This window comes from Amia ocellicauda, chromosome 4 (assembly GCF_036373705.1).
Source record: "Amia ocellicauda isolate fAmiCal2 chromosome 4, fAmiCal2.hap1, whole genome shotgun sequence".
NCBI classification, from domain to species: Eukaryota; Metazoa; Chordata; class Actinopteri; order Amiiformes; family Amiidae; genus Amia; species Amia ocellicauda.
Window position 1 is genome coordinate 127,262 of NC_089853.1, and position 27,960 is coordinate 155,221.

Consider the following 27,960-nt stretch of genomic DNA (forward strand, 5'->3'; position numbering starts at 1 on the left):
GGCACGCTCAACAGTGATGCTGGCGTGGGAAATCTCTCAGTTACACAAGCCCTGAAAGAAGGTGAGGGAGACCTTACAAAGGAAGATAGTGAATGAGTGACAGAGAGAGAGACAGAGAGAGGGAGCAGCAGGTGAGTGTATTTGCGGTGTATCCTGTAAATAAGAAAATAAATGCATACATAAAATGGTAGTGCGCCGCCTCGATCGGTTATATGTCGAGCAGACATTATGATTATTATTATCTTCACGGTAATGCTGCAGAGCTGTGAAGTGGTGGCAGCCGAGAAAGAGAAGAACGAGTAAAGAAAGAAGAAGTGAGATGGAGAGAGAAAGAGTGAGGTGGAGAGAGAGAAAAGGAAAACTTTTTAAGATCCATTAAGAAGAACCAGAGCGACAGAGAAACGGGGAGGGAAGGAGGGAGGGAGCGAATCCTTCTAAGAGATAGAAACGGACGAAGAGACGTAGGTGAGGACGGGGATGGAGAGAGGGAGACGGAGAAGCGGGTGGATTCTTTTTCCTTTTCTGTCCATCTGTTCACGGTGCTCCGTGCGGATCGGGAATGATCCCTTGAATCAACGCAATGCAAGCAGTGAATATGAATATGAATTAAACAGTGGGTTGGTAAGTGGAGGAGGGATGGAGAGAGTGAATAAGTGTGCCAGGATGGATGGATGGATGGAAGTAGGGGTGAACTGGGTGCCGAGCTGTATAAGGAAACCCCCTCCTGCACCTGCCCTCCCCTTTCTTTATATATAAATAGATTTATAGAGGGAGAGAGATGCATATTTATAGATTTATTTCTGTCCATATTTAGGTGTGTGTTAGTGCATGAGCTTGTGTGTGTTAGTCTCTGTGTGTGAGTGTGTGTGACAGTCTCTGTGTGTGTGTGTGTGTGTGTGTGTGTGTGTTAGTCTCTGTGTGTGTGACAGTCTGTGTGTGTTAGTCTCTGTGTGTGTGTGACAGTGTGTGTGTGTGTTAGTCTGTGTGTGAGTGTGTGACAGTCTGTGTGTGTGTTAGTCTCTGTGTGTGAGTGTGTGACAGTGTCTCTGTGTGTGTGACAGTGTGTGTGTGTGTGTGTTAGTCTCTGTGTGTGTGTGTGTGACAGTCTGTGTGTGTGTGTGTTAGTCTCTGTGTGTGTGTGTGTGTGTGTGACAGTCTATGTGTGTGTTAGTCTCTGTATGTGTGTGACAGTGTGTGTGTTAGTCTCTGTGTGTGTGACTGTGTGTGTGTGTGTGCTAGTCTGTGTGTGTGACTGTGTGACAGTCTGTGTGTGTGTTAGTCTCTGTGTGTGAGTGTGTGACAGTGTCTCTGTGTGTGTGACAGTGTGTGTGTGTGTGTTAGTCTGTGTGTGTGTGTGTGTTAGTCTCTGTGTGTGAGTGTGTGACAGTGTCTCTGTGTGTGTGACAGTGTGTGTATGTGTTAGTCTCTGTGTGTGAGTGTGTGACAGTGTGTGTGTGTGTTAGTCTCTGTGTGTGTGTGTGTGTGACAGTCTGTGTGTGTGTGTGTTAGTCTGTGTGTGTGAGTGTGTGACAGTCTGTGTGTGTTAGTCTCTGTGTGTGAGTGTGTGACAGTCTGTGTGTGTGTGTGTGTTAGTCTGTGTGTGTGAGTGTGTGACAGTCTGTGTGTGTTAGTCTCTGTGTGTGAGTGTGTGACAGTCTGTGTGTGTGTGTTAGTCTCTGTGTGTGAGTGTGTGACAGTCTGTGTGTGTGTGTGTGAGTGTGTGACAGTGTGTGTATGTGTGTGATAGTCTGTGTGTGTGTGTGTGTGACAGTCTGTGTGTGTGTGTTAGTCTGTGTGTGTGTGTGTGTTAGTCTCTGTGTGTGTGACAGTGTGTGTGTGTGTTAGTCTCTGTGTGTGTGAGTGTGTGAGAGTCTGTGTGTGTGTTTGTCTCTGTGTGTGTGACAGTGTGTATGTGTGTGATAGTCTCTGTGTATGTGAGTGTGTGACAGTCTGTTTGTGTGAGTGTGTGTTAGTCTCTGTGTATGTGAGTGTGTGACAGTCTGTTTGTGTGAGTGTGTGTTAGTCTCTGTGTGTGTGTGTGTTAGTCTGTGTGTGTGTGTGTTAGTCTGTGTGAGTGTGTGACAGTCTGTGTGTGTGTTAGTCTCTGTGTGTGAGTGTGTGACAGTCTGTGTGTGTTAGTCTCTGTGTGTGACTGTGTCACAGTCTGTGTGTGTGTGTTAGTCTCTGTGTATGTGAGTGTTTGACAGTCTGTGTGTGTGAGTGTGTGACAGTCTGTGTGTGTGTTAGTCTGTGTGTGTGACAGTGTGTGTGTGTGTGTGTTAGTCTGTGTGTGACAGTGTGTGTGTGTGTGTGTGTGTGTGTTAGTCTCTGTATGTGTGAGTGTGACAGTATGTGTGTGTGTGTGTGTTAGTCTCTGTGTGTGACAGTCTGTGTGTGTGTGCTAGTCTGTGTGTGTGAGTGTGTGACAGTCTGTGTGTGTGTTAGTCTCTGTGTGTGAGTGTGTGACAGTGTCTCTGTGTGTGTGACAGTGTGTGTGTGTGTGTGTTAGTCTCTGTGTGTGTGTGTGTGTGTGACAGTCTGTGTGTGTGTGTGTGTGTTAGTCTGTGTGTGTGTGTGTGTGTGTGTGTGACAGTCTATGTGTGTGTTAGTCTCTGTGTGTGAGTGTGTGACAGTGTGTGTGTGCTAGTCTGTGTGTGTGAGTGTGTGACAGTCTGTGTGTGTGTTAGTCTCTGTGTGTGAGTGTGTGACAGTGTCTCTGTGTGTGTGACAGTGTGTGTGTGTGTGTGTGTTAGTCTGTGTTTGTGTGTGTGTGTTAGTCTGTGTGTGTGAGTGTGTGACAGTCTGTGTGTGTTAGTCTGTGTGTGTGTGTGATAGTCTGTGTGTGTGTGTGTTAGTCTGTGTGTGTGTGTGTTAGTCTGTGTGTGTGTGTGTGACAGTCTGTGTGTGTGTTAGTCTCTGTGTGTGTGAGTGTGTGACAGTCTGTGTGTGTGTTAGTCTGTGTGTGTGTGTGTTAGACTGTGTGTGTGTGTGGCAGACTGTGTGTGTGTGTGTGTGTTAGTCTCTGTGTGTGAGTGTGTGACAGTCTGTGTATGTGTGTGATAGTCTGTGTGTGTGTGTGTTAGTCTGTGTGTGTGTGTGTGACAGTCTGTGTGTGTGTTAGTCTCTGTGTGTGTGAGTGTGTGACAGTCTGTGTGTGTGTTAGTCTGTGTGTGTGTGTGTTAGACTGTGTGTGTGTGTGGCAGACTGTGTGTGTGTGTGTGTGTTAGTCTCTGTGTGTGTGAGTGTGTGACAGTCTGTGTTAGTCTCTGTGTGTGAGTGTGTTAGTCTGTGTGTGAGTGTGTGATAGTCTGTGTGTGTGTTAGTCTGTGTGTGTGTGAGTGTGTGACAGTCTGTGTGAGTGTGTTAGTCTGTGTGTGTGTTAGTCTCTGTGCGTGTGACAGTGTGTGTATGTGTGTGATAGTCTGTGTGTGTGTTAGTCTCTGTGTGTGTGTGTGTGTGACAGTATGTGTATGTGTGTGATTGTCTGTGTGTGTGTGTTAGTCTCTGTGTGTGTGTGTGTGACAGTCTGTGTGTGTGTGTGTTAGTCTGTGTGTGTGTGTGACAGTCTGTGTGTGTGTGTGATTGTCTGTGTGTGTGTGTTAGTCTCTGTGTGTGAGTGTGTGACAGTCTGTGTGTGTTAGTCTCTGTGTGTGACTGTGTGACAGTCTGTGTGTGTGTGTGTTAGTCTCTGTGTGTGTGAGTGTGTGTTAGTCTCTGTGTGTGTGTGACAGTCTGTGTGTGTGTGTTAGTCTCTGTGTTTGTGAGTGTGTGACAGTCTGTGTGTGTGAGTGTGTGACAGTCTGTGTGTGTGTGTGTGTGTTAGTCTCTGTATGTGACAGTCTGTGTGTGTGTTAGTCTCTGTGTGTGAGTGTTTGACAGTCTGTGTGTGTTAGTCTCTGTGTGTGACTGTGTGACAGTCTGTGTGTGTGTTAGTCTCTGTGTATGTGAGTGTTTGACAGTCTGTGTGTGTGTTAGTCTGTGTGTGTGACAGTGTGTGTGTGTGTGTGTTAGTCTCTGTATGTGTGAGTGTGACAGTGTGTGTGTGTGTGTGTTAGTCTCTGTGTGTGACAGTCTGTGTGTGTGTGCTAGTCTGTGTGTGTGAGTGTGTGACAGTCTGTGTGTGTGTTAGTCTCTGTGTGTGAGTGTGTGACAGTGTCTCTGTGTGTGTGACAGTGTGTGTGTGTTTGTTAGTCTCTGTGTGTGTGTGTGACAGTGTGTGTGTGTGTGTGTGTTAGTCTGTGTGTGTGTGTGTGACAGTCTGTGTGTGTTAGTCTGTGTTTGTGTGTGTGTGTTAGTCTCTGTGTGTGTGTGTGACAGTGTGTGTGTGTGTGTGTGTGTGTTAGTCTGTGTGTGTGTGTGTGACAGTGTGTGTGTGTGTGTGTATTAGTCTGTGTGTGTGTGTGTGTGTGTGACAGTCTGTGTGTGTGATAGTGTGTGTGTGTGTGTGTTAGTCTGTGTGTGTGTGTGTATGTGTGTGATTGTCTGTGTGTGTGTGTGTTAGTCTGTGTGTGTGAGTGTGTGACAGTGTGTGTATGTGTGTGATTGTCTGTGTGTGTGTTAGTCTCTGTGTGTGTGTGTGTGTGACAGTCTGTGTGTGTGTGTTAGTTTGTGTGTGTGTGAGTGTTAGCCTCTGTGTGTGTGTGTGTGTTAGTCTGTGTGTGTGTGTGACAGTCTGTGTGTGTGTTAGTCTCTGTGTGTGAGTGTGTGACAGTCTGTGTGTTAGTGTGTTAGTCTGTGTGTGAGTGTGTGACAGTCTGTGTGTGTGTGTTAGCCTCTGTGTGTGTGAGTGTGTGACAGTCTGTGTGTGTGTTAGTCTGTGTGTGTGTGTGTGTGTGTGTGTGTGTTAGTCTGTGTGTGAGTGTGTGATAGTCTGTGTGTGTGTTAGTCTGTGTGTGTGTGAGTGTGTGACAGTCTGTGTGAGTGTGTTAGTCTGTGTGTGTGTTAGTCTCTGTGCGTGTGACAGTGTGTGTATGTGTGTGATAGTCTGTGTGTGTGTTAGTCTCTGTGTGTGTGTGTGTGTGACAGTATGTGTATGTGTGTGATTGTCTGTGTGTGTGTGTTAGTCTCTGTGTGTGTGTGTGTGACAGTCTGTGTGTGTGTGTGTTAGTCTGTGTGTGTGTGTGACAGTCTGTGTGTGTGTTAGTCTCTGTGTGTGAGTGTGTGACAGTCTGTGTGTGTTAGTCTCTGTGTGTGACTGTGTGACAGTCTGTGTGTGTGTGTGTTAGTCTCTGTGTGTGTGAGTGTGTGTTAGTCTCTGTGTGTGTGTGACAGTCTGTGTGTGTGTGTTAGTCTCTGTGTTTGTGAGTGTGTGACAGTCTGTGTGTGTGAGTGTGTGACAGTCTGTGTGTGTGTGTGTGTGTTAGTCTCTGTATGTGACAGTCTGTGTGTGTGTTAGTCTCTGTGTGTGAGTGTTTGACAGTCTGTGTGTGTTAGTCTCTGTGTGTGACTGTGTGACAGTCTGTGTGTGTGTTAGTCTCTGTGTATGTGAGTGTTTGACAGTCTGTGTGTGTGTTAGTCTGTGTGTGTGACAGTGTGTGTGTGTGTGTGTTAGTCTCTGTATGTGTGAGTGTGACAGTGTGTGTGTGTGTGTGTTAGTCTCTGTGTGTGACAGTCTGTGTGTGTGTGCTAGTCTGTGTGTGTGAGTGTGTGACAGTCTGTGTGTGTGTTAGTCTCTGTGTGTGAGTGTGTGACAGTGTCTCTGTGTGTGTGACAGTGTGTGTGTGTTTGTTAGTCTCTGTGTGTGTGTGTGACAGTGTGTGTGTGTGTGTGTGTTAGTCTGTGTGTGTGTGTGTGACAGTCTGTGTGTGTTAGTCTGTGTTTGTGTGTGTGTGTTAGTCTGTGTGTGTGTGTGTGTGTGACACTCTGTGTGTGTGATAGTGTGTGTGTGTGACAGTGTGTGTGTGTGTGTGTATTAGTCTGTGTGTGTGTGTGTGTGTGTGACAGTCTGTGTGTGTGATAGTGTGTGTGTGTGTGTGTTAGTCTGTGTGTGTGTGTGTATGTGTGTGATTGTCTGTGTGTGTGTGTGTTAGTCTGTGTGTGTGAGTGTGTGACAGTGTGTGTATGTGTGTGATTGTCTGTGTGTGTGTTAGTCTCTGTGTGTGTGTGTGTGTGTGACAGTCTGTGTGTGTGTGTTAGTTTGTGTGTGTGTGAGTGTTAGCCTCTGTGTGTGTGTGTGTGTTAGTCTGTGTGTGTGTGTGACAGTCTGTGTGTGTGTTAGTCTCTGTGTGTGAGTGTGTGACAGTCTGTGTGTTAGTGTGTTAGTCTGTGTGTGAGTGTGTGACAGTCTGTGTGTGTGTGTTAGCCTCTGTGTGTGTGAGTGTGTGACAGTCTGTGTGTGTGTTAGTCTGTGTGTGTGTGTGTGTGTGTGTGTGTGTGTTAGTCTGTGTGTGTGTGTGTGTGTTAGTCTCTGTGTGTGACTGTGTGACAGTCTGTGTGTGTGTGTTAGTCTCTGTGTGTGTGAGTGTGTGTTAGTCTCTGTGTGTGTGTGACAGTCTGTGTGTGTGTGTTAGTCTCTGTGTATGTGAGTGTGTGACAGTCTGTGTGTGTGTGTGTGTGTGTGACAGTGTGTGTGTGTGTGTGTGTGTTAGTCTCTGTATGTGTGAGTGTGACAGTGTGTGTGTGTTTGTTAGTCTCTGTGTGTGACAGTATGTGTGTGTGTGCTAGTCTGTGTGTGTGAGTGTGTGACAGTCTGTGTGTGTGTTAGTCTGTGTGAGTGTGTGACAGTCTGTGTGTGAGTGTGTTAGTCTGTGTGTGAGTGTGTGATAGTCTGTGTGTGTGTGAGTGTGTGACAGTCTGTGTGAGTGTGTTAGTCTGTGTCTCTGTGTGTGTGACAGTGTGTGTGTGTGTGTGTGTTAGTCTCTGTGTGTGTGTGTATGTGACAGTCTGTGTGTGTGTGTGTGTGTTAGTCTCTGTGTGTGTGTGTGTGACAGTCTATGTGTGTGAGTGTGTGACAGTGTGTGTGTGACAGTCTGTGTGTGAGTGTGTGACAGTGTGTGTGTGCTAGTCTGTGTGTGTGAGTGTGTGACAGTCTGTGTGTGTGTTAGTCTCTGTGTGGGAGTGTGTGACAGTGTCTGTGTGTGTGACAGTGTGTGTGTGTGTTAGTCTGTGTGTGTGTGTGTGACAGTGTGTGTGTGTGTGTGACAGTCTGTGTGTGTGATAGTCTGTGTGTGTGTGTGACAGTCTGTGTGTGTGTGTGTGTGTGTTAGTCTGTGTGTGTGTGTTTGTTAGTCTCTGTGCGTGTGACAGTGTGTGTATGTGTGTGATAGTCTGTGTGTGTGTGTTTGTTAGTCTCTGTGCGTGTGACAGTGTGTGTATGTGTGTGATAGTCTGTGTGTGTGTGTGTGTGACAGTGTGTGTATGTGTGTGATAGTCTGTGTGTGTGTTAGTCTCTGTGTGTATGTGTGTGTTAGTCTGTGTGTGTGAGTGTGTGACAGTCTGTGTGTGTGACAGTGTGTGTGTGTGTGTGACAGTCTGTGTGTGTGTGTTAGTCTGTGTGTGTGTGTTAGTTTGTGTGTGTGTGAGTGTTAGCCTCTGTGTGTGTGTGTGTGTGTGTGTTTTATTCTGTGAGTGTGTGTGACAGTCTGTGTGTGTGTTAGTCTCTGTGTGTGAGTGTGTGACAGTCTGTGTGTGTTAGTCTCTGTGTGTGACTGTGTGACAGTCTGTGTGTGTGTGTGTGTGTGTTAGTCTCTGTGTGTGTGAGTGTGTGTTAGTCTCTGTGTGTGTGTGACAGTCTGTGTGTGTGTGTTAGTCTCTGTGTATGTGAGTGTGTGACAGTCTGTGTGTGTGAGTGTGTGACAGTCTGTGTGTGTGTGTGTGTGTGACAGTGTGTGTGTGTGTTAGTCTCTGTGTGTGACAGTCTGTGTGTGTGTGTTAGTTTGTGTGTGTGTGTGTGTGTGTGTGTGCTAGTCTGTGTGTGTGAGTGTGTGACAGTCTGTGTGTGTTAGTCTCTGTGTGTGAGTGTGTGACAGTCTGTGTGTGAGTGTGTTAGTCTGTGTGTGAGTGTGTGATAGTCTGTGTGTGTGTGAGTGTGTGACAGTCTGTGTGAGTGTGTTAGTCTGTGTCTCTGTGTGTGTGACAGTCTGTGTGTGAGTGTGTTAGTCTGTGTGTGAGTGTGTGATAGTCTGTGTGTGTGTGAGTGTGTGACAGTCTGTGTGAGTGTGTTAGTCTGTGTCTCTGTGTGTGTGACAGTGTGTGTGTGTGTGTGTGTGACAGTCTGTGTGTGTGTGTGTGTGTTAGTCTCTGTGTGTGTGTGTGTGACAGTCTATGTGTGAGTTAGTCTCTGTGTGGGAGTGTGTGACAGTGTCTCTGTGTGTGTGACAGTGTGTGTGTGTTAGTCTCTGTGTTTGTGTGTGACAGTGTGTGTGTGTGTGTGTGTTAGTCTCTGTGTGTGTGTGTGTGACAGTCTGTGTGTGTGTGTTAGTCTGTGTGTGTGAGTGTGTGACAGTCTGTGTGTGTGTGTGAGTGTGTGACAGTGTGTGTATGTGTGTGATAGTCTGTGTGTGTGTGTGTGTGTGTGTGTGTTAGTCTCTGTGTGTGTGACAGTGTGTATGTGTGTTAGTCTCTGTGTGTGTGATTGTGTGACAGTCTGTGTGTGTGTGTTAGCCTCTGTGTGTGTGTTAGTCTCTGTGTGTGTGAGTGTGTGACAGTCTGTGTGTGTGTTAGTCTGTGTGTGTGTGTGTGTGTGTGTGTGTGGCAGTCTGTGTGTGTGTGTGTGTGTGTTAGTCTCTGTGTGTGTGAGTGTGTGACAGTCTGTGTGTGTGTTAGTCTCTGTGTGTGAGTGTGTGACAGTCTGTGTGTTAGTGTGTTAGTCTGTGTGTGAGTGTGTGACAGTCTGTGTGTGTGTGTTAGCCTCTGTGTGTGTGAGTGTGTGACAGTCTGTGTGTGTGTTAGTCTGTGTGTGTGTGTGTGTGTGTGTGTTAGTCTGTGTGTGTGTGTGTGTGTGTGTGTGTTAGTCTCTGTGTGTGTGAGTGTGTGACAGTCTGTGTGTGTGTGTTAGTCTCTGTGTGTGAGTGTGTGACAGTCTGTGTGTTAGTGTGTTAGTCTGTGTGTGAGTGTGTGACAGTCTGTGTGTGTGTGTTAGCCTCTGTGTGTGTGTTAGTCTCTGTGTGTGTGACAGTCTGTGTGTGTGTGTGTGTGTTAGTCTGTGTGTGTGTGTGGCAGTCTGTGTGTGTGTGTGTTAGTCTCTGTGTGTGTGAGTGTGTTAGTCTGTGTGTGTGTTAGTCTCTGTGTGTGTGAGTGTGTGACAGTCTGTGTGTGTTAGTCTGTGTGTGTGTGTGTGTGTGTGTGTGTTAGTCTCTGTGTGTGTGAGTGTGTGACAGTCTGTGTGTGTGTGTTAGTCTCTGTGTGTGAGTGTGTGACAGTCTGTGTGTTAGTGTGTTAGTCTGTGTGTGAGTGTGTGACAGTCTGTGTGTGTGTGTGTGTGTTAGTCTGTGTGTGTGTGTGTGTGTGTGTTAGTCTCTGTGTGTGTGAGTGTGTTAGTCTGTGTGTGTGTTAGTCTCTGTGTGTGTGAGTGTGTGACAGTCTGTGTGTGTGTTAGTCTCTGTGTGTGTGACAGTGTGTGTATGTGTGTGATAGTCTGTGTGTGTGTTAGTCTGTGTGTGTGTGTGACAGTCTGTGTGAGTGTGTTAGTCTGTGTGTGTGTTAGTCTCTGTGTGTGTGTGTGTGACAGTGTGTGTGTTAGTCTCTGTGTGTGTGTGTGTTAGTCTGTGTGTGTGAGTGTGTGACAGTCTGTGTGTATGAATGTGTGACAGTGTGTGTATGTGTGTGATTGTCTGTGTGTGTGTGTGTGTGTGTTAGTCTGTGTGTGTGTGTGTGTTAGTCTCTGTGCGTGTGACAGTGTGTGTATGTGTGTGATAGTCTGTGTGTGTGTGTGACAGTGTGTGTATGTGTGTGATAGTCTGTGTGTGTGTTAGTCTCTGTGTGTGTGTGTGTGTGTGTGTGTTAGTCTGTGTGTGTGAGTGTGTGACAGTCTGTGTGAATGAATGTGTGACAGTGTGTGTGTGTTAGTCTGTGTGTGTGAGTGTGTGACAGTGTGTGTATGTGTGTGATTGTCTGTGTGTGTGTGTGTTAGTCTCTGTGTGTGTGTGTGTGTGACAGTCTGTGTGTGTGTGTGTGTTAATCTGTGTGTATGTTTGTTAGTTTGTGTGTGTGTGAGTGTTAGTCTCTGTGTGTGTGTGTGTGTGTGTTAGTCTCTGTGTGTGACAGTGTGTGTATGTGTGTGATAGTCTGTGTGTGTGTGTGTGTGTGATAATCTCTGTGTGTGTGTGTGTGCGACACTGTGTGTGTGTGAGTGTTAGTCTCTGTATGTGTGAGTGTGTGTGTATGTGTGTGATAGTCTGTGTGTGTGTGAGTCTCTGTGTGTGTGTGTGAGTGTGTGACAGTCTGTTTGTGTGAGGGTGTGTTAGTCTCTGTTTGTGTGAGTGTGTGACTGTGTGTGTATGTGTGTGATAGTCTGTGTGTGTGTTAGTCTCTGTGTGTGTGTGAGTGCGTGTTAGTCTGTGTGTGTGTGAGTGTGTGTGTGTGTGTGTGTGTGTGTGTTAGTCTCTGTGTGTGTGTGTGTTAGTCTGTGTGTGTGTGTGTGTGTGTGTTAGTCTGTGTGTGTGAGTGTGTGACAATCTGTGTGTGTGATGGTGAGTGTGTGTTAGTCTCTGTGTGTGTGTTAGTCTCTGTATGTGTGAGTGTGTGACAGTCTGTATTTGTGTAGGTGAGTGTGCCAGTCTGTGTAATGGACCAGAAGTGTGGTTAATGTAAAACTATGTTGGTGACATTTGTCCAGCTGTAAACTGAATCACAGTGTTTCTCATACCCCGTCACGACTCGTCCGCACGGAGCAGCGGCGCATGGGTCCGGTCCACGGAGGCCGAGGAGCGGACCTGCTCGCTCTGTCACCGCTCTCTGCTCATCTCTCTCACATTCACATCCAGTATGTGTCTTCAAATGGTCCACATCAGAATAGAAACAACTTCAATTATAATAGCGATCATAAACAGACAGATACAGACAGGACCGATACAGAGCAGCTCCACTCAGGAGGGGAGCACACATCAACGGACACGTACACACAGATATCCTCTCTCTTCCTCTTCCTCCTTTTCCATATCATATATATATATCGAACACGCCTGCAGTGACATCACCTATCGGGGTCCCGTCTGTAACTCAAACGCTGTCCTCTACTCCTCTATAGATCGCGCTTACAGTGAGGGAAAAAAGTATTTGATCCCCTGCTGATTTTGTACGTTTGCCCACTGACAAAGAAATGATCAGTCTATAATTTTAATGGTAGGTGTATTTTAACAGTGAGAAACAGAATAACAGCAAAAAAATCCAGAAAAACGCATTTCAAAAAAGTTATAAATTGATTTGCATGTTAATGAGGGAAATAAGTATTTGATCCCCTATCAATCAGCAAGATTTCTGGCTCCCAGGTGTCTTTTATACAGGTAACGAGCTGAGACTCTCTTAAAGGGAGTGCTCCTAATCTCGGCTCGTTACCTGTATAAAAGACACCTGTCCACAGAAGCAATCAATCAATCAGATTCCAAACTCTCCACCATGGCCAAGACCAAAGAGCTGTCCAAGGATGTCAGGGACAAGATTGTAGACCTACACAAGGCTGGAATGGGCTACAAGACCATCGCCAAGCAGCTTGGTGAGATGGTGACAACAGTTGGTGCGATTATTCGCAAATGGAAGAAACACAAAATAACTGTCAGTCTCCCTCGGTCTGGGGCTCCATGCAAGATCTCACCTCGTGGAGTTTCAATGATCATGAGAACGGTGAGGAATCAGCCCAGAACTACATGGGAGGATCTTGTTAATGATCTCAAGGCAGCTGGGACCATAGTCACCAAGAAAACAATTGGTAACACACTATGCCATGAAGGACTGAAATCCTGCAGCGCCCGCAAGGCCCCCTGCTCAAGAAAGCACACGTACAGGCCCGTCTGAAGTTTGCCAACATCTGAATGATTCAGAGGAGAACTGGGTGAAAGTGTTGTGGTCAGATAAGACCAAAATCAAGCTCTTTGGCATCAACTCAACTCGCCGTGTTTGGAGGAGGAGGAATGACCCCAAGAACACCATCCCCACCGTCAAACATGGAGGTGGAAACATTATGCTTTGGGGGTGTTTTTCTGCTAAGGGGACAGGACAACTGCACAGCATCAAAGGGACGATGGACAGGGCCATGTACCGTCAAATCTTGGGTGAGAACCTCCTTCCCTCAGCCAGGGCATTGAAAATAGGTCGTGGATGGGTATTCCAGCATGACGATAACCCAAAACACACAGCCAAGGCAACAAAGGAGTGGCTCAAGAAGAAGCACATTAAGGTCCTGGAGTGGCCTAGCCAGTCTCCAGACCTTAATCCCATAGAAAATCTGTGGAGGGAGCTGAAGGTTCGAGTTGCCAAACGTCAGCCTCGAAACCTTAATGACTTGGAGAGGATCTGCAACGAGGAGTGGGACAAAATCCCTCCTGAGACGTGTGCAAACCTGGTGGCCAACTACAAGAAACGTCTGACCTCTGTGATTGCCAACAAGGGTTTTGCCACCAAGTACTAAGTCGAAGGGGTCAAATACTTACACTCACCTAAAGGATTATTAGGAACACCATACTAATACTGTGTTTGACCCCCTTTCGCCTTCAGAACTGCCTTAATTCTACGTGGCATTGATTCAACAAGGTGCTGAAAGCATTCTTTAGAAATGTTGGCCCATATTGATAGGATAGCATCTTGCAGTTGATGGAGATTTGTGGGATGCACATCCAGGGCACGAAGCTCCCGTTCCACCACATCCCAAAGATGCTCTATTGGGTTGAGATCTGGTGACTGTGGGGGCCAGTTTAGTACAGTGAACTCATTGTCATGTTCAAGAAACCAATTTGAAATGATTCGACCTTTGTGACATGGTGCATTATCCTGCTGGAAGTAGCCATCAGAGGATGGGTACATGGTGGTCATAAAGGGATGGACATGGTCAGAAACAATGCTCAGGTAGGCCGTGGCATTTAAACGATGCCCAATTGGCACTAAGGGGCCTAAAGTGTGCCAAGAAAACATCCCCCACACCATTACACCACCACCACCAGCCTGCACAGTGGTAACAAGGCATGATGGATCCATGTTCTCATTCTGTTTACGCCAAATTCTGACTCTACCATCTGAATGTCTCAACAGAAATCGAGACTCATCAGACCAGGCAACATTTTTCCAGTCTTCAACTGTCCAATTTTGGTGAGCTTGTGCAAATTGTAGCCTCTTTTTCCTATTTGTAGTGGAGATGAGTGGTACCCGGTGGGGTCTTCTGCTGTTGTAGCCCATCCGCCTCAAGGTTGTACGTGTTGTGGCTTCACAAATGCTTTGCTGCATACCTCAGTTGTAACGAGTGGTTATTTCAGTCAAAGTTGCTCTTCTATCAGCTTGAATCAGTCGGCCCATTCTCCTCTGACCTCTAGCATCAACAAGGCATTTTCGCCCACAGGACTGCCGCATACTGGATGTTTTTCCCTTTTCACATCATTCTTTGTAAACCCTAGAAATGGTTGTGCGTGAAAATCCCAGTAACTGAGCAGATTGTGAAATACTCAGACCGGCCCGTCTGGCACCAACAACCATGCCACGCTCAAAATTGCTGAAATCACCTTTCTTTCCCATTCAGACATTCAGTTTGGAGTTCAGGAGATTGTCTTGACCAGGACCACACCCCTAAATGCATTGAAGCAACTGCCATGTGATTGGTTGGTTAGATAATTGCATTAATGAGAAATTGAACAGGTGTTCCTAATAATCCTTTAGGTGAGTGTATTTCCCTCATTAACATGCAAATCAATTTATAACTTTTTTGAAATGCGTTTTTCTGGATTTTGTTGTTGTTATTCTGTCTCTCACTGTTAAAATACACCTACCATTAAAATTATAGACTGTGGGCAAACGTACAAAATCAGCAGGGGATCAAATACTTTTTTCCCCCACTGTATGTGTGTGGCTAACTATTATTGCTCAGTTGATCTGTCAACCTGTTATTTGGTTATGAAACCTTTATAATAATAATAATAATAATAATGTCATAAGTGTGAGTGAGATTGTGAGTGTGATTGATTAAGCGAGTGAGTGATGTGTATGTTATGTGTGTGTGTGTTGTGTGTGTGTCATTAGAGCCACATTGACCTGGATTATTTAGACATTTTGCCAAAACCATGAGGTGATGGTGCAAAGGGCAACAAACATCACACACAATACAACTGCACATATCCTCCCTTTCTCTCACTCCCTCCCTCTCTCTGATACTGTTCGATAAGCTGTATGAACGGATCGGCTCATCTCTTAGTCAGTGTGTCTGTCAGTCAGTCAGTCAGTGTGTCAGTCAGTCAGCGTATCAGCATCTTAATTGTCTGATTCTTCTCTTGCAGTGTGAAGAAGAAAAGTGACACCTGAAGACCTGAGAGAGAGAGAGAGAGGGAGAGAGGGAGAGGGAGCAGTGTGAGAGAAAGAGACACAGTGATGGGAGGGGGAGGGCAGCAGACGGAGCCTGGAGGAAGTGGAGGTGGTGGTGGGGGGGGGTCTGGGGGTGTGTTCACCTGGGAGGAGGTGCAGAGACACAACCACCGCACTGACCAGTGGCTGGTGATTGACAGGAAGGTGTACAACATCTCGGACTGGGCCAGGCGGCACCCAGGGGGGATCAGGGTCATCAGCCACTATGCCGGGGAGGATGCCACGGTAACAACACCCCTCTGTCCCCACAGTCTGGGCTCTTCCAGTGTTTCACACAGCACTGTATAGCACCACACAGCACACTGTACTGTATATCCACTGGACTGGACTGGACTTCAGGACAGTCACTAGTACTGTGCAATGAAAGAACAGTCCAACAAGGTCTCATTGCCAGTGTGTGACAGTGACAGTGTGCGACAGTGTGTGGCAGTGACAGTGTTTGACAATGACAGTGTGTAACAGTGTGGGACAGTGCATTGACAGTGTGGGACAGTGCAGTGACTGTGTGCAGTGACAGTGTGTGACAGTGCCAGTGACAGTGTCTAACAGTGTGTAACAGTGCAGTGACAGTGTGGGGCAGTGACTGTGTGACAGTTACAGTGTGTAACAGTGCATTGACAGTGTGGGACAGTGCAGTGACTGTGTGACAGTGCAGTGATAGTGTGTGCAGTGACAGTGTGTAACAGTGCAGTGACAGTGTATGACGGTGTGTAACAGAGCAGTGACAGTGTGGGGCAGTGACAGTGTGGGGCAGTGACAGTGTGGGACAGTGTGTGGCAATGTGGGACAGTGACAGTGTGTGACAGTGCCAGTGACAGTGTCTTACAGTGCAGTGACAGTGTCTAATAGTGTGTAACAGTGCAGTGACTGTGTGACAGTTACAGTGTGTAACAGTGCAGTGACAGTGTGGGGCAGGGACAGTGTTGGACAGTGTGTGGCAATGTGGGACAGTGCAGTGACAGTGTGTGGCAGTGACTGTGACAGTATACAACTGTGTGGCAGTGACAGTGTGGGACAGTGTGACAGTGCAGTGACAGTTTGTAACAGTGCAGTGACAGTGTGTGACAGTGTACAACTGTGTGGCAGTGACAGTGTGGGACTGTGACAGTGCAGTGACAGTTTGTAACAGTGCAGTGACAGTGTGAGACAGTGTGTAACAGTGCAGTGACAGTGTGAGACAGTGCTGTAATCATACGAATAACTAGAGTCTTTGAAAAGCTTTTTAAAATAATAATTATTATTATTATTATTATTATTATTATTATTTTTATTTCTTGACAGACGCCACAGTTAAGTACAAGGCATCAAACATTACAAATTCAACTTACATAAAACATAGCAATTCAAAATATAATACATAATACATTTTACAACTTCCAATTTACACAGGTAAGTACAGTAAGTGAGGTCCTACATCCTGGACGGTAAAAGTTAAGTGCTGTCAAGATGTTGGGTCACAGTCAAGGGCTACGGTAAAGGGAGCAAGGAGGAAAACAATCAAAAACACAAGAAGCATAATAAAACTCTGTTGTAAAAATACAACAGACTCCTTCAGGGATAGCTGAGTGGGGAGAATTCATCTTTAAATATGATTGTGATTATTATGATTGATCATGCATAGGAAATAGCTGCTGAAGAACTGTATGTCTGTAAACAAAGTCACTGTCTCAAGGTCTCACTGTGCTGCGGTACTGTGCTACAGTTCAACCTGATACCCAAAAGAACAGGGTCTGATAAGAACATAAGAAAGTTTACAAACAAGAGAAGGCCATTCACCCAATTGTGATTGTCTGGTGTCCATTAAATACTATCCTCTGAACTGCCTATCTTTCTTGAAGTGTGGAGTCCAGAACTGTCCACAGTATCCAGATGAGCTCTAACTAGTGCATTGTACAGTCTTAACATCACTGCCCTTGTTCTCAATTCTACACTTTTGACAATATACCCTAACATCCTGTTTGCCTTTTTTATTGCTTCCCCACATTGGATGGAGAAAGTGAGGAGTCCACATGCGTTACTTCATCTAGTTCTGTTCCTCTCATAGTATAATTATAGTGGACATTTTTGTTACCTGCATGTATTACCTTGCACTTGTCCACATTGAATTTCATTTGCCAGGTGTCGGCCCACAACTGAATATTATCTAAGTCCCTCTGAATAGCCTGTGCTTCCGAGATTGTATCTGCTGAGCCACCTATTTTAGTATCATCTGCAAATTTGACAAGTTTGCTAACTATCCCAGAATCCAGATCATTAATATAGATTAGAAAAAACAAAGGCCCTAGTACTGATCCCTGTGGAACTCCACTAACAACCTCACTCCAGTTAGAAGCAACTCCTCTAATCGACACCCTCTGTTTCCTAGACATCAACCAATTCAAAAATCCATCTACTTACATTACCCTGAACGCCTACAGCTTCCAATTTGAGGATCAGTCTTTGGTGTGGAACCTTATCAAAAGCTTTTTGGAAATCTAAGTATATCATATCATATGCTTTCACATGATCTACAGCTGCAGTTGCATGTTCAAAAAATTCTAATAGATTAGTAAGACATGATCTGCCTCGTCTAAACCCATGTTTACTATCTCCAAGAATATGGTTTTCATTAAGATGCTCCTCTATTTTCTGTCTAATCATTTTCTCCAACATTTTACAAGTAATGAACGTGAGACTGATTGGTCTGTAATTTCCTGGCTCAGTTTTGTCCCCTTTCTTGTGGAATGGTATTTGCCATCTTCTGGTAAGTTTTGGTACAAAATTCTCCTGAGCCTCAAGTAGTATATTCTTATACTTGTGTGTGTTTGTCAACATCTCTGTGTTTGTCAGTTAGTGTGAGTATGTCAGTCAGTCAGTGTGTGTGTGTGTATATGCACATCAGACCCAGAGTGCAGTGGCCAGTACAGAGCTTAGTCCGTTTCTGTCTCTTTCCAGTCACACACTGTCGCTGTGTAATTGATTAATTGATTGTAATCCGCTGTAATGTATGAATTTATTCTAATCCGTTGTAATTGATTAATTGATTACAATCCGCTCCACAAAGCCAGAACGGATACACATGTCTGTCTGTGATGACTTTATATTTTAAAAGAAACGCATTTTCACTTTGTTTTTATGCAATTAAATGCCGATAAAATTCGTGCTGGTTACTACCTCGTAGCCATGCTGTGGAGGCAGACAGTCCTCACTGCTGATTGGCTATCGAGTGCACCTATGCTCCCATTTTATTAACATTCGGCACTTCTTAGTAAAAACATTTGTATTACCATTATTATTTAAATTTGTATTTCAACAGTAACAATAATCATTAGTGTATATCTTTCGTACTGGAATGTTTCCACCGTATGAACAGGACGGCACTTATAATTATTATTATTTAATCAGTTATAAATTAATAAGTATTAATCACATCAATCTAGAAAAAAGCAAGCAACGTAGTAGTTAGAAGCGTCGCAAGAGTCTCTGTAGGAATTCGTGTTGGCGCTTCCGCGCGGCCGGGCCGTGTCTGGGGTTACTGCCGGTCACGGAGCACGGGTCATGTGACCCTGGGGTGAGTGCCGCGCAGAGGCTCGGCACATCCCTGCAGTCACAGCAATAACCCTCATCAGTAATCCCCCGGGTCTACCTCCCTCTGTGCTGTTTCTCACCCAGCGCCCCCATTCCATTAAAACCAGCTTTATTGACAGATTATACGTTTCACATTTAACACGCCTCCTTCTGTACCCCTCTGTAACAACCCCCTACCCTCTCTCTCAATTCAATTCAGTGCAAGCTTTATTGGCATGACATTTGCATACAAGTATTGCCAGAGCATGTGAGATAACTGATACATATAAACCGGAAAATATTGGAATATTGAAAGCTTAGTGTAGGGAAGAGGGGTTTAGGTTTATGGAGCATTGGTCTTCTGGGATAGATGGGACCTGTACAAACCGGACGGTCTACATCTAAACAGAAGGGGGGCTAATGCATTGGCAGAGCGTATGTGCAGTGAAATTGAGAATCATTTAAACTAGGAACCAGGGGGGCAGGGAGCTCTGACAATGGGAGATGTTCCTCTAAGGAAATAAAACCAAGGGAAACTGCTAGTAGGAAAGTCCTGAAATGTTTGTACCTCAATGCCAGGAGTATAAGGAACAAGATGTTAGACTTGGAAGCCACAGTGCTGGCGTGTGACTATGATGTTGTAGGAGTGACAGAAACATGGCTTAAGGAAAATGATGGGGATGAATACAAGTTGGAAGGATACACGCAGTTTAGGAGAGACAGGCAAAATTGAAGAGGGGGTGGGGTAGCATTATATGTGAAAAATGACATTGAGGCAGAAGAACTTGTATTAGATCCCAGTAACGGAACAGAATCTTTGTGGGTGAAACTTTTGATCAAGAGATCTGGAGGATTAGCGGTAGGAGTGTGTTACAGGCCACCCAACTCAGATATTCAGAAAGATGCTGCATTGTACAGTGTAATCAGGACTGCATGTAGCAAGGATGTGGCTGTTATAATGGGGGATTTCAATTTCCCAAACTTAGACTGGGAAAGCCCAGTGGGGACGACAGAAGCAGAAATAGAAATGGTTGAGATGGTAAATGACTGCTTTCTAACTCAATTTGTCAGGGAACCAACCAAAGAGAGCGCATGTATTGACTTGATCTTTTCAAATTGTGATCACAATATGGTTAGCTTTGAGGCATTCTTTCAAAAAACAAGGTCCAAGTCTAAAACAATGGTCTACAATTTTAGAAAAGCAAACCTTGAAGGTATGAGGTGGCACTTAGAAGAGGTAGACTGGAGCACATTGGATACAGAGTCAGTTGAAAAGGGATGGGTATATTTTAAGAATATACTACTTGAGGCTCAGGAGAAATTTGTACAAAAACTTAGCAAATTGAGAACCAAAAAACACTGTCCAAAATGGTTTAATAGAGGTATGCAAAAAAAATATCAAGAGAAAGAAAATGTTGTATAGCGCATACAAAAGGGATAGGGATGAAACAAAATACAAAGAATGTGTTGAGCTGCGAAGAGATCTTAAGAAAGGGATCAGGAAAGCAAAGAGGGAAATAGAAAGAAACATAGCTCTTGGAGCTAAAACTAATGCAAAGAGCTTTTTTCAATATTACAACAGCAAGAGGACAATAAAGGAGGAAGTGAAACAGATAAAGGGCAAAAATTGAGGTATCTTGGAAAACAAACAAGATGTGGCAAATGTTCTAAATGAGTATTTCACAGAGGTTTGTACAAAAGAAAAGACAGATAACATGCCACAGGTTGACAATCAGTCCAGTCAAATCCTAAGAGAGATCAGGATAAATGAGGAGGAGGTACTAAAGGGACTAGCAGAATTAAAAACAAACAAATCACCTGGGCCAGATGGGATATTTCCAACAGTACTTAAAGAAATGAGGGAAATTATTTATAGGCTGCTAACTCAAATATTCCAAATTACACTTAGAACAGGGGATGTGCCAACTGACTGGAAGACAGCAAATGTCATACCAATCCACAAGAAAGGGGACAAAACTGAGCCAGGAAATTACAGACCAATCAGTCTCACCTGCATCACCTGTAAAATGTTGGAAAAAATTATTAGACTGAAAGTAGAGGAGCATCTTAATGAAAACCATATTCTTGGAGATAGTCAACATGGGTTTAGACGAGGCAGATAATGTCTTACTAATCTATTAGAATTTTTTGAACATGCAACTGCAGCTGTAGATCAGGTGAAAGCATATGATATGATATACTTAGATTTCCAAAAAGCTTTTGATAAGGTTCCACACCAAAGACTGATCCTCAAATTGGAAGCTGTAGGCATTCAGGGTAATGTAAGTGGATGGATTATGAACTGGTTGATTTATAGGAAACAGAGGGTGTCGATTAGAGGAGTTGCTTCTCACTGGAGTGAGGTTGTCAGTGGAGATCCACAGGGATCAGTACTAGGGCCTTTGCTTTTTCTAATCTATATTAATGATCTGGACTCTGCGATAGTTAGCAAACTTGTCAAATTTGCCAATGATACTAAAATAGGTGGCTCAGCAGATACAATCTTGGCAGCACAGGCTATTCAGAGGGACTTAGATAATATTCAGTTGTGGGCCGACACCTGGCAAATGAAATTCAATGTGGACAAGTGCAAGGTAATACATGCAGGTAACAAAAATGTCCACTATAATTACACTATAGGAGGTACAGATCTAGATGAAGTAACGCATGAGAAAGACCTAGGAGTCTATGTGGACTCCTCACTTTCTCCATCCAAACAATGTGGGGAAGCAATAAAAAAGGCAAACACAATGCTAGGGTATATTGTCAAAAGTGTAGAATTTAAAACAAGGGCAGTAATGTTAAGACTGTACAATGCGCTAGTTAGACCTCATCTGGATACTGTGGACAGTTCTGGGCTCCACACTTCAAGAAAGATATCGCTGCTCTAGAGGCAGTTCAGAGGAGAGCAACCAGACTTATTCCAGGTCTGAAGGGAATGTCCTACTGAGAGACTGAGGAACTGAACCTTTTCACCCTGGAACAGAGGAGACTACGTGGGGACTTGATCCAAGTCTTCAAAATCATGAAGGGCATCAACCACATCAAACCAGAGGAGCTTTTCCAGATCAGCAGGGACACACGCACCCGGGGACACAAATGGAAATTGGGCTTCAAGGCATTCAAAACGGAAAACAGGAGACACTTCTTTACACAGAGAGTAGTCACAATCTGAACAAACTCCCCAGCGATGTGGTAGAAGCTGAAAGTTTGGGAACATTTAAAAACAGACTGGATAGGATCCTTGGATCACTTAGATATTAATGGACACCAAACGAGCACGATGGGTCGAATGGCCTCCTCTCGTTTGTAAACTTTCTTATGTTCTTCTTATGTTCTTATTTCAATAAATAAAAGTAATATATAACATAGTAAGATAACAGTAATAATATTCTCTCTCTCTGTCAGTGCCGTTGCTGTGCTATAGTGTTGAGTAAAGTCTGTGTCCATGTTATTCTCTCTCTCACTTGATCTCTGCACTAATATTCTACAGTAGTCTATATTAACCCCTCTGTCTCTCTCTCTCTCTCTCTCAGGATGCGTTCAGAGCTTTCCACCCTGAACCCAACTTCGTGAGGAAGTTCCTGAAGCCGCTGCTGATTGGAGAGCTTGCGCCGGGAGAGCCCAATCAGGATCGTAAGAAGAATGTGAGTCCCGCCCCCTCCAACACCCTTCCCAGCAGGCCACACCCACACATGACTAATGTATAATAAGACATAATAATAAGAATATATTTGGGATATTATGTAACCTCGTACAAAGACAAACATGACACTTCAACAACCCCCACAACAGAGTGAGAGGATGGACCAATCCCATCTCTCGCCATGCTCACACTGCACAAGACACGCCCACTGCCATTGGTCACACCCAGTGCTGGTGACCACACCCACTCTTGTCATCATGTCTCTCAGTCTGCAGTAGAAACAGGGCGAGAGATGAAGGGAGTATTGAAGACTGAGACAGAGAAAGGTATAGAGAGAGGGAGAGGTTGAGAGGGGAGGATGGAGTCAGGGAGACAGAAAGAGAGAGGCTCTAACTGTGCCCCCACATCAATGCAGGATGGTACAGTCCCCCAGTTCAGCCTGGTGATTGACAGCTTGTTAGCCTAGCTTGTTAGTCTAATTACACTGTATTGGGTTGCCGAGTTAACGAGCTCAGCACTGAATAATTAACCAGGCCCTGAAACTGACTCCCCACACTGGCACACACCAGACACCGTGACCCCTCTCTCCCTCTCTCTTTCTCCCTTACTCCCTCTCTCTCCTACTCCCTCTCTCTCTCTCTCCCTCTGGCTCTCCCTCTCCCTCAGGCAGCTCTGCTGCAGGATTTCCGGGCCCTGCACGAGTCTGTGGAGCAGGCTGGGCTGTTCAAGGCTGACTTCTGGTTTTTCTGGCTGCACCTGGGCCACATTCTGCTGCTGGAGCTGGGGGCGCTGGGGCTGCTGTGGACCTTCGGTACCGGCTGGGTCCAGACGCTGCTCACGGCGGGACTGCTGGCCACCTCCCAGGTACTGTGAGAGAGAGGTGGAGGGGTGGAGGGAGATAAGAAGGGGAAGGGGTTGGGGGGTAAGGGAGGAGGGGGAGGGGAAGGCAAGAGTGAAGGTGAGAAAGAGAAGTAGAGTCTCTGTCCACTGCATTCATTTATCTCCTCTCTCTCCCTCCCTCCCTCCCTCTCTCTTTCTCCAGGCTCAGGCTGGGTGGCTGCAGCATGACTTTGGTCACCTGTCTGTGTTTAGGACGTCCCGCTGGAACCACCTGCTGCACAAGTTCGTTATCGGACACCTGAAGGTGAGAGTGGGGCGGCTGTGCAGTATAAGTATACTACAGTCTAGTGCAGTCCAGTAGATTTTACTATCTAGGATGTAGGACTTGTATTGTTTATTGTATATTTCCTATACACTTGTGTAAACTGGAATTTGTAAACTGAATTATGCTCTGAACTACACTGTATTGTTGCACTCTTATGTTTTGTAAGTCGCTCTGGATAAGGGTGCTCTGTGCATTTGCCTATGTGTGTGTCTGACTCTCTCAAATTCAAATTCAAATTCAAAACAAGCTTAATTGGCATGAGATGTTTACACACAAGTATTGCCAATGCAATTGGGTACATTGAAATTAAACACAATAACATTATATAGCTTTACAAATAATAAACATATAAAATTATTATACATGATTGATGTGCTGCGTTCTCTCTCCCACTCTCTTTCCTCTCAGGGAGCCTCTGCTAACTGGTGGAATCACCGTCACTTCCAGCACCACGCCAAGCCCAACATCTTCAGCAAGGACCCTGATGTCAACATGTTGCACACCTTCGTCCTGGGGAAGACGCAGCCTGTGGAGGTCAACACACACACACTCAATCACACTCACACACACTAACACACTCTCATGTGTGTATTGGTCAATCGGACAGCCTGTTGTTTGAAAGCGTATGTTGTATTGTGTGTCTGTGTGTGTAATAGTGTGTAACAGTGTGTTTCTGTTTGTGTTGCAGTACGGAATTAAGAAGCTGAAGTACCTGCCCTATAACTACCAGCATCAGTACTTCTTCCTCAGTGAGTCTCTGTCCCCTCTCTGCTGTCCCTCTGTCCCCTCTTTGCTGTCCCTCTGTCTCCCCTCTCTAGGGTCCCTCTTGTCAGTGTGTCAGTCAGTCAGTCAGTGTACAGTGTGCCTGTACAGTATTAGGGGTAATAATACCTCATTTCTCTCTCCCCCCAGTTGGACCCCCTCTCCTGATTCCAGTTTACTTCCACATCCAGATCGTCCAAACCATGATCTCCCGGCGGGACTGGGTGGTGAGTGGAGCTGCTGTCAGCCCTGCTGCTGCCACTGTTACAGTCACTGTCACTGTCACTGTCACTGCTGCTGCTGCTGACACAGCCGCTCCTGTGATTACTGATACCACTCCAGTGTTGCTGCTGCTTATACTAATAATAATACTACAGCTTTAAACTGAACACATCAGTTGTCTTATGCCTCTCCTGTTCTCTCCATTGCCTATCCCTCTCTCCCCCCCCCTCCCTCTCTCACGCCCTCTCCATCCCTCTCTCCTTCAGGACCTGCTCTGGTCAGTGACATATTACCTGCGCTATTTCAGCTGCTATATTCCCCTGTACGGAGTCCTGGGCTCTGTTGCTCTCATCAGCTTCGTCAGGTAACTGACCGATACACTGACTGACTGACTGGCTTACAAATTGACCGACTGACTGATACACTGACTGACTGACTGACAGACACACTCACTCTCTCTCAGGTTCCTGGAGAGTCACTGGTTTGTGTGGGTGACCCAGATGAATCACATTCCAATGGAGATCGAGCATGAGAGACACCAGGACTGGATCACCATGCAGGTACAGTACACAGCACAACACAACACTCTACAGCACCGCACAGCACAGCACAGCACAGCACACCCTATGCACAATGCATGCCCACCCTCCACAACACTCAGAACACGCTTCACAGCGCACACAAGATGGCGACTGACAGTGTCCTCCCCTATAGCTGGCTGCCACCTGCAACATCGAGCAGAGCCTCTTCAACGACTGGTTTAGTGGGCACCTCAACTTCCAGATCGAACACCAGTGAGTACAAGCACACACACACACAGAAATCAGCACATCTGTATTGTGTCCAGGCTGCCCCAGTGCGTCACAGATTAAAAGAACAATATCACTTAGTGATACAAAATGTAAAAGCAAACCATTGGGCTCTGAGAAGAGCAGCACAGACTCCCCCGGCTCACAGATACAGCGGGGAGAGCGAGTCTCTTGGGGTCTGCGGCTCAAGGCCAGGCCAGGCAGCGTGCAGATCAGAGTGGTCTTCTACTGTGCTGCGTCTGCGGTCCTCCCTCGGGGACGGGGGTCTGCAAACTGGGCGGCCTAGTCTGTGCCTCGACGGCCCTGAGGGGTCAGACAGGATTGTACTGTCCTGTGCTCTAATACACTGGACTTAATGTGCTATATTGTGCTGTCATACACAGTAGAGTCCAGCCCTGCGATACACTGGACTGTCCTACGCTGAGCTGTCAGTCTGCACTGTCCTGTAGTAACAGCCTCCCTCCCTCTCTCTCTCAGTCTGTTTCCCATGATGCCCAGACACAATTACTGGCGCGTGGCCCTGCAGGTGCGGGAGCTATGCGAGAGACATGGAGTGCCGTACCGCGTCAAGGGGCTTTGGCAGGGCTTCACTGACATCGTCAGGTAACACGCTGACCATGAATCACAGCGCACACATGCACATGCACATGCACACGCACACACACGCACACACACGCACACACACGCACACACACACACGCATGCAGTTTCAATTTTCTGGAGCTTTATTGGCATGACTGCTTAAGACAATATTGCCAAAGCAATGATAGAACATTCTATCAACAATTAACATAAATTAAGACAAAAGTAAATACAAGAAATAAAATGTACGAATATATCACAATATACATAAACTAATCAACCACATTATAACATATGTACAGTATATACACACACACAGGTACAGTACTGCTGACCACTGCAGTTATATTAACCCCATGCACGCCCTCTCACTCTCTCACAGCTCCCTGAGGACGTCTGGAGATCTGTGGCTAGATGCATACCTCCACAAATAATCCTGCCCACCCCATCCATCTGTCTGTCTGTCCATCTGTTTGTCTTCCTTTCCTAGCTCTTAAAGCACAACACCCACTCCAATCCAATCAAACAGCTGAGCAATCAAGACATTTTGCTTTTAAGCAATTAGGCAATCACTCAGTGCCAGTCAATAGAGCAGCTACTGACCCTTTTACAACAGCCAGAGAGAGGAGGGAAGACAGGGATTATCTGTTCATAAAGTTTCCACTCATATATCAATAATCAGGGCTGTGATTGGCTAGACAATGTACCCTCTCATCTGATCAGGTGCTGTAATTGGCTTGTTTGCTCCTTTGTATTTTATAATGAATCCTGTTAATTACCCCAGCCCCCACACCCCCTCGTTTTACAGAGTCCCATCAGTGGCTTAGCCACTCCTACGTCCTGTCATGTGTCACAGCAGGCTGTGTGTCATTAGCCAGTCAGTCTCCTGGACAGGAAACAAGAAGCTGGACACATTTCTGCCTTCTCTGCAGCCCCAGTGGCTGTGTAGTCTTTGATAGTTTCTCTCGAATGTATTAATACTGAGACTAATTTAACTATGCGGTTATTTAACGAGGAGTGTGGGTCTGTATGTGTGTGTTTTGGGTGTATTTGTATTTTGTTTAAAATACACAGTTTTAGTAATCCTGTCTGTCACAGTGCAGTGAGAGCGACTGCTTCTCTGGAAGGTGTCCATTTTGTTTCAAAGTGACGACCCCTGCTCAAGCCCTGGGGTCAAAGGTCAGAGGGCCAGAAGCCGGGAGTCCCACTGCTTGCCTCTCTCTTTCTCCACATCCTCTGGCACAAAGAGAGGATGAGAAAGAGAGGGAGGGTGGCTCCCAGCCCCAGCCCTCTCGCCTTCTGTACCAAACCCGTCTCTCCGGGCTCTAGTGCTGTGTCAGTCTCTCTAACACTGAGCCTCTGCCATCTTAGAGAGGGGCTCAAACGGCCAAGAGGGGACGTCCCCACCCAGCATGGTTGCCTCAGATTCGATAGCAGAGTGAAAAACAAAAAAAAAAATCAAATACAAAAAAACAATAATACATAGTTATAGAGTAATATATATAAAAAGAAACACGTCAGTAGGATATGCAATACATTTGATAAGGAAAAAAAGAAATACAATTTAAACTGATTCTTCGGTCTTAGATCTTTAGAATGTTGTCACTGTGGCACAGTGACACACTGACACACTGACACCCACACTGACAGTCACACTGACACCCACACTGACGCACTGACAGTCACACTGACACCCACACTGATGCACTGACAGTCACACTGACACCCACACTGACGCACTGACACCCACACTGATGCACTGACAGTCACACTGACACACTGACACCCACACTGATGCACTGACAGTCACACTGACACCCACACTGACACCCACACTGACGCACTGACACCCACACTGATGCACTGACAGTCACACTGACACACTGACACCCACACTGACGCACTGACACCCACACTGATGCACTGACAGTCACACTGACAGTCACTCTGATACACTGACACCCACACTGATGCACTGACAGTCACACTGACACCCACACTGATGCACTGACAGTCACACTGACACACTGACACCCACACTGATGCACTGACAGTCACACTGACACCCACACTGACACCCACACTGACGCACTGACACCCACACTGATGCACTGACAGTCACACTGACGCACTGACACCCACACTGATGCACTGACAGTCACACTGACAGTCACTCTGATACACTGACACCCACAATGACGCACTGACAGTCACACTGATAGTCACTCTGATGCTCTGATACCCACACTGATGCACTGAAAGTCACACTAACACACACAGACAGACACACCAACACACACAAAGACATGAGATTACAGTGAAGCAGAAAGTTTGTGAGAGAGAGAGACAGACAGAGAGGGAGAGAAAGCAATCGTGAGAGAGATGGGATGGAAGAAAACAGGACCCTTACAGACAGACAGAAGGACAGACACACAGACAGCCCGTGTTTGTGTGTCAGTGTGTGTGTGTGTTATGCTTACAGTGCTGAGTAATAATAAGATCATTTCAAATTACAATTTTCAATTTTTTTTAAATGTCTGTCTGTGTCTGGGAGAGAGGGGGGGTTCTTCATATGATGGTTACGCACAGGACTTAACTGCCCACCCACCTTAGACAAAGATAGAATAAACAACAATAAACAAGCAAAACAATTTAAACCAGACTCTGTGTATCTGTGTGTGTGTATGTGTGTGTGCGCGTGTGTGTGTGTGTGTGTACACACCATACTCTCT

General features: G+C 45.8%; 1 protein-coding gene across 2 annotated transcripts; it reads left to right on the forward strand.

Annotated features, from left to right (window-relative positions):
• fads2 (fatty acid desaturase 2) lies at positions 1-27,885 on the forward strand. Of its 2 annotated transcripts, none has more exons than XM_066700322.1 (13): positions 1-131; positions 14,412-14,721; positions 21,579-21,689; positions 22,355-22,552; positions 22,731-22,832; positions 23,262-23,387; positions 23,542-23,602; positions 23,766-23,842; positions 24,104-24,201; positions 24,301-24,397; positions 24,552-24,631; positions 25,124-25,249; positions 25,611-27,885. In XM_066700322.1, the coding sequence occupies exons 2-13, from the start codon at positions 14,503-14,505 to the stop codon at positions 25,660-25,662; spliced, it is 1,347 nt and encodes a 448-aa protein (XP_066556419.1). In that variant the 5' UTR covers positions 1-131; positions 14,412-14,502; the 3' UTR covers positions 25,663-27,885. The 2 variants fall into 2 exon arrangements, with proteins under 2 accessions (XP_066556419.1, XP_066556420.1); XM_066700323.1 differs by lacking the exon at positions 1-131 and adding an exon at positions 172-621.
• Positions 27,886-27,960: the final 75 nt, after the last annotated feature.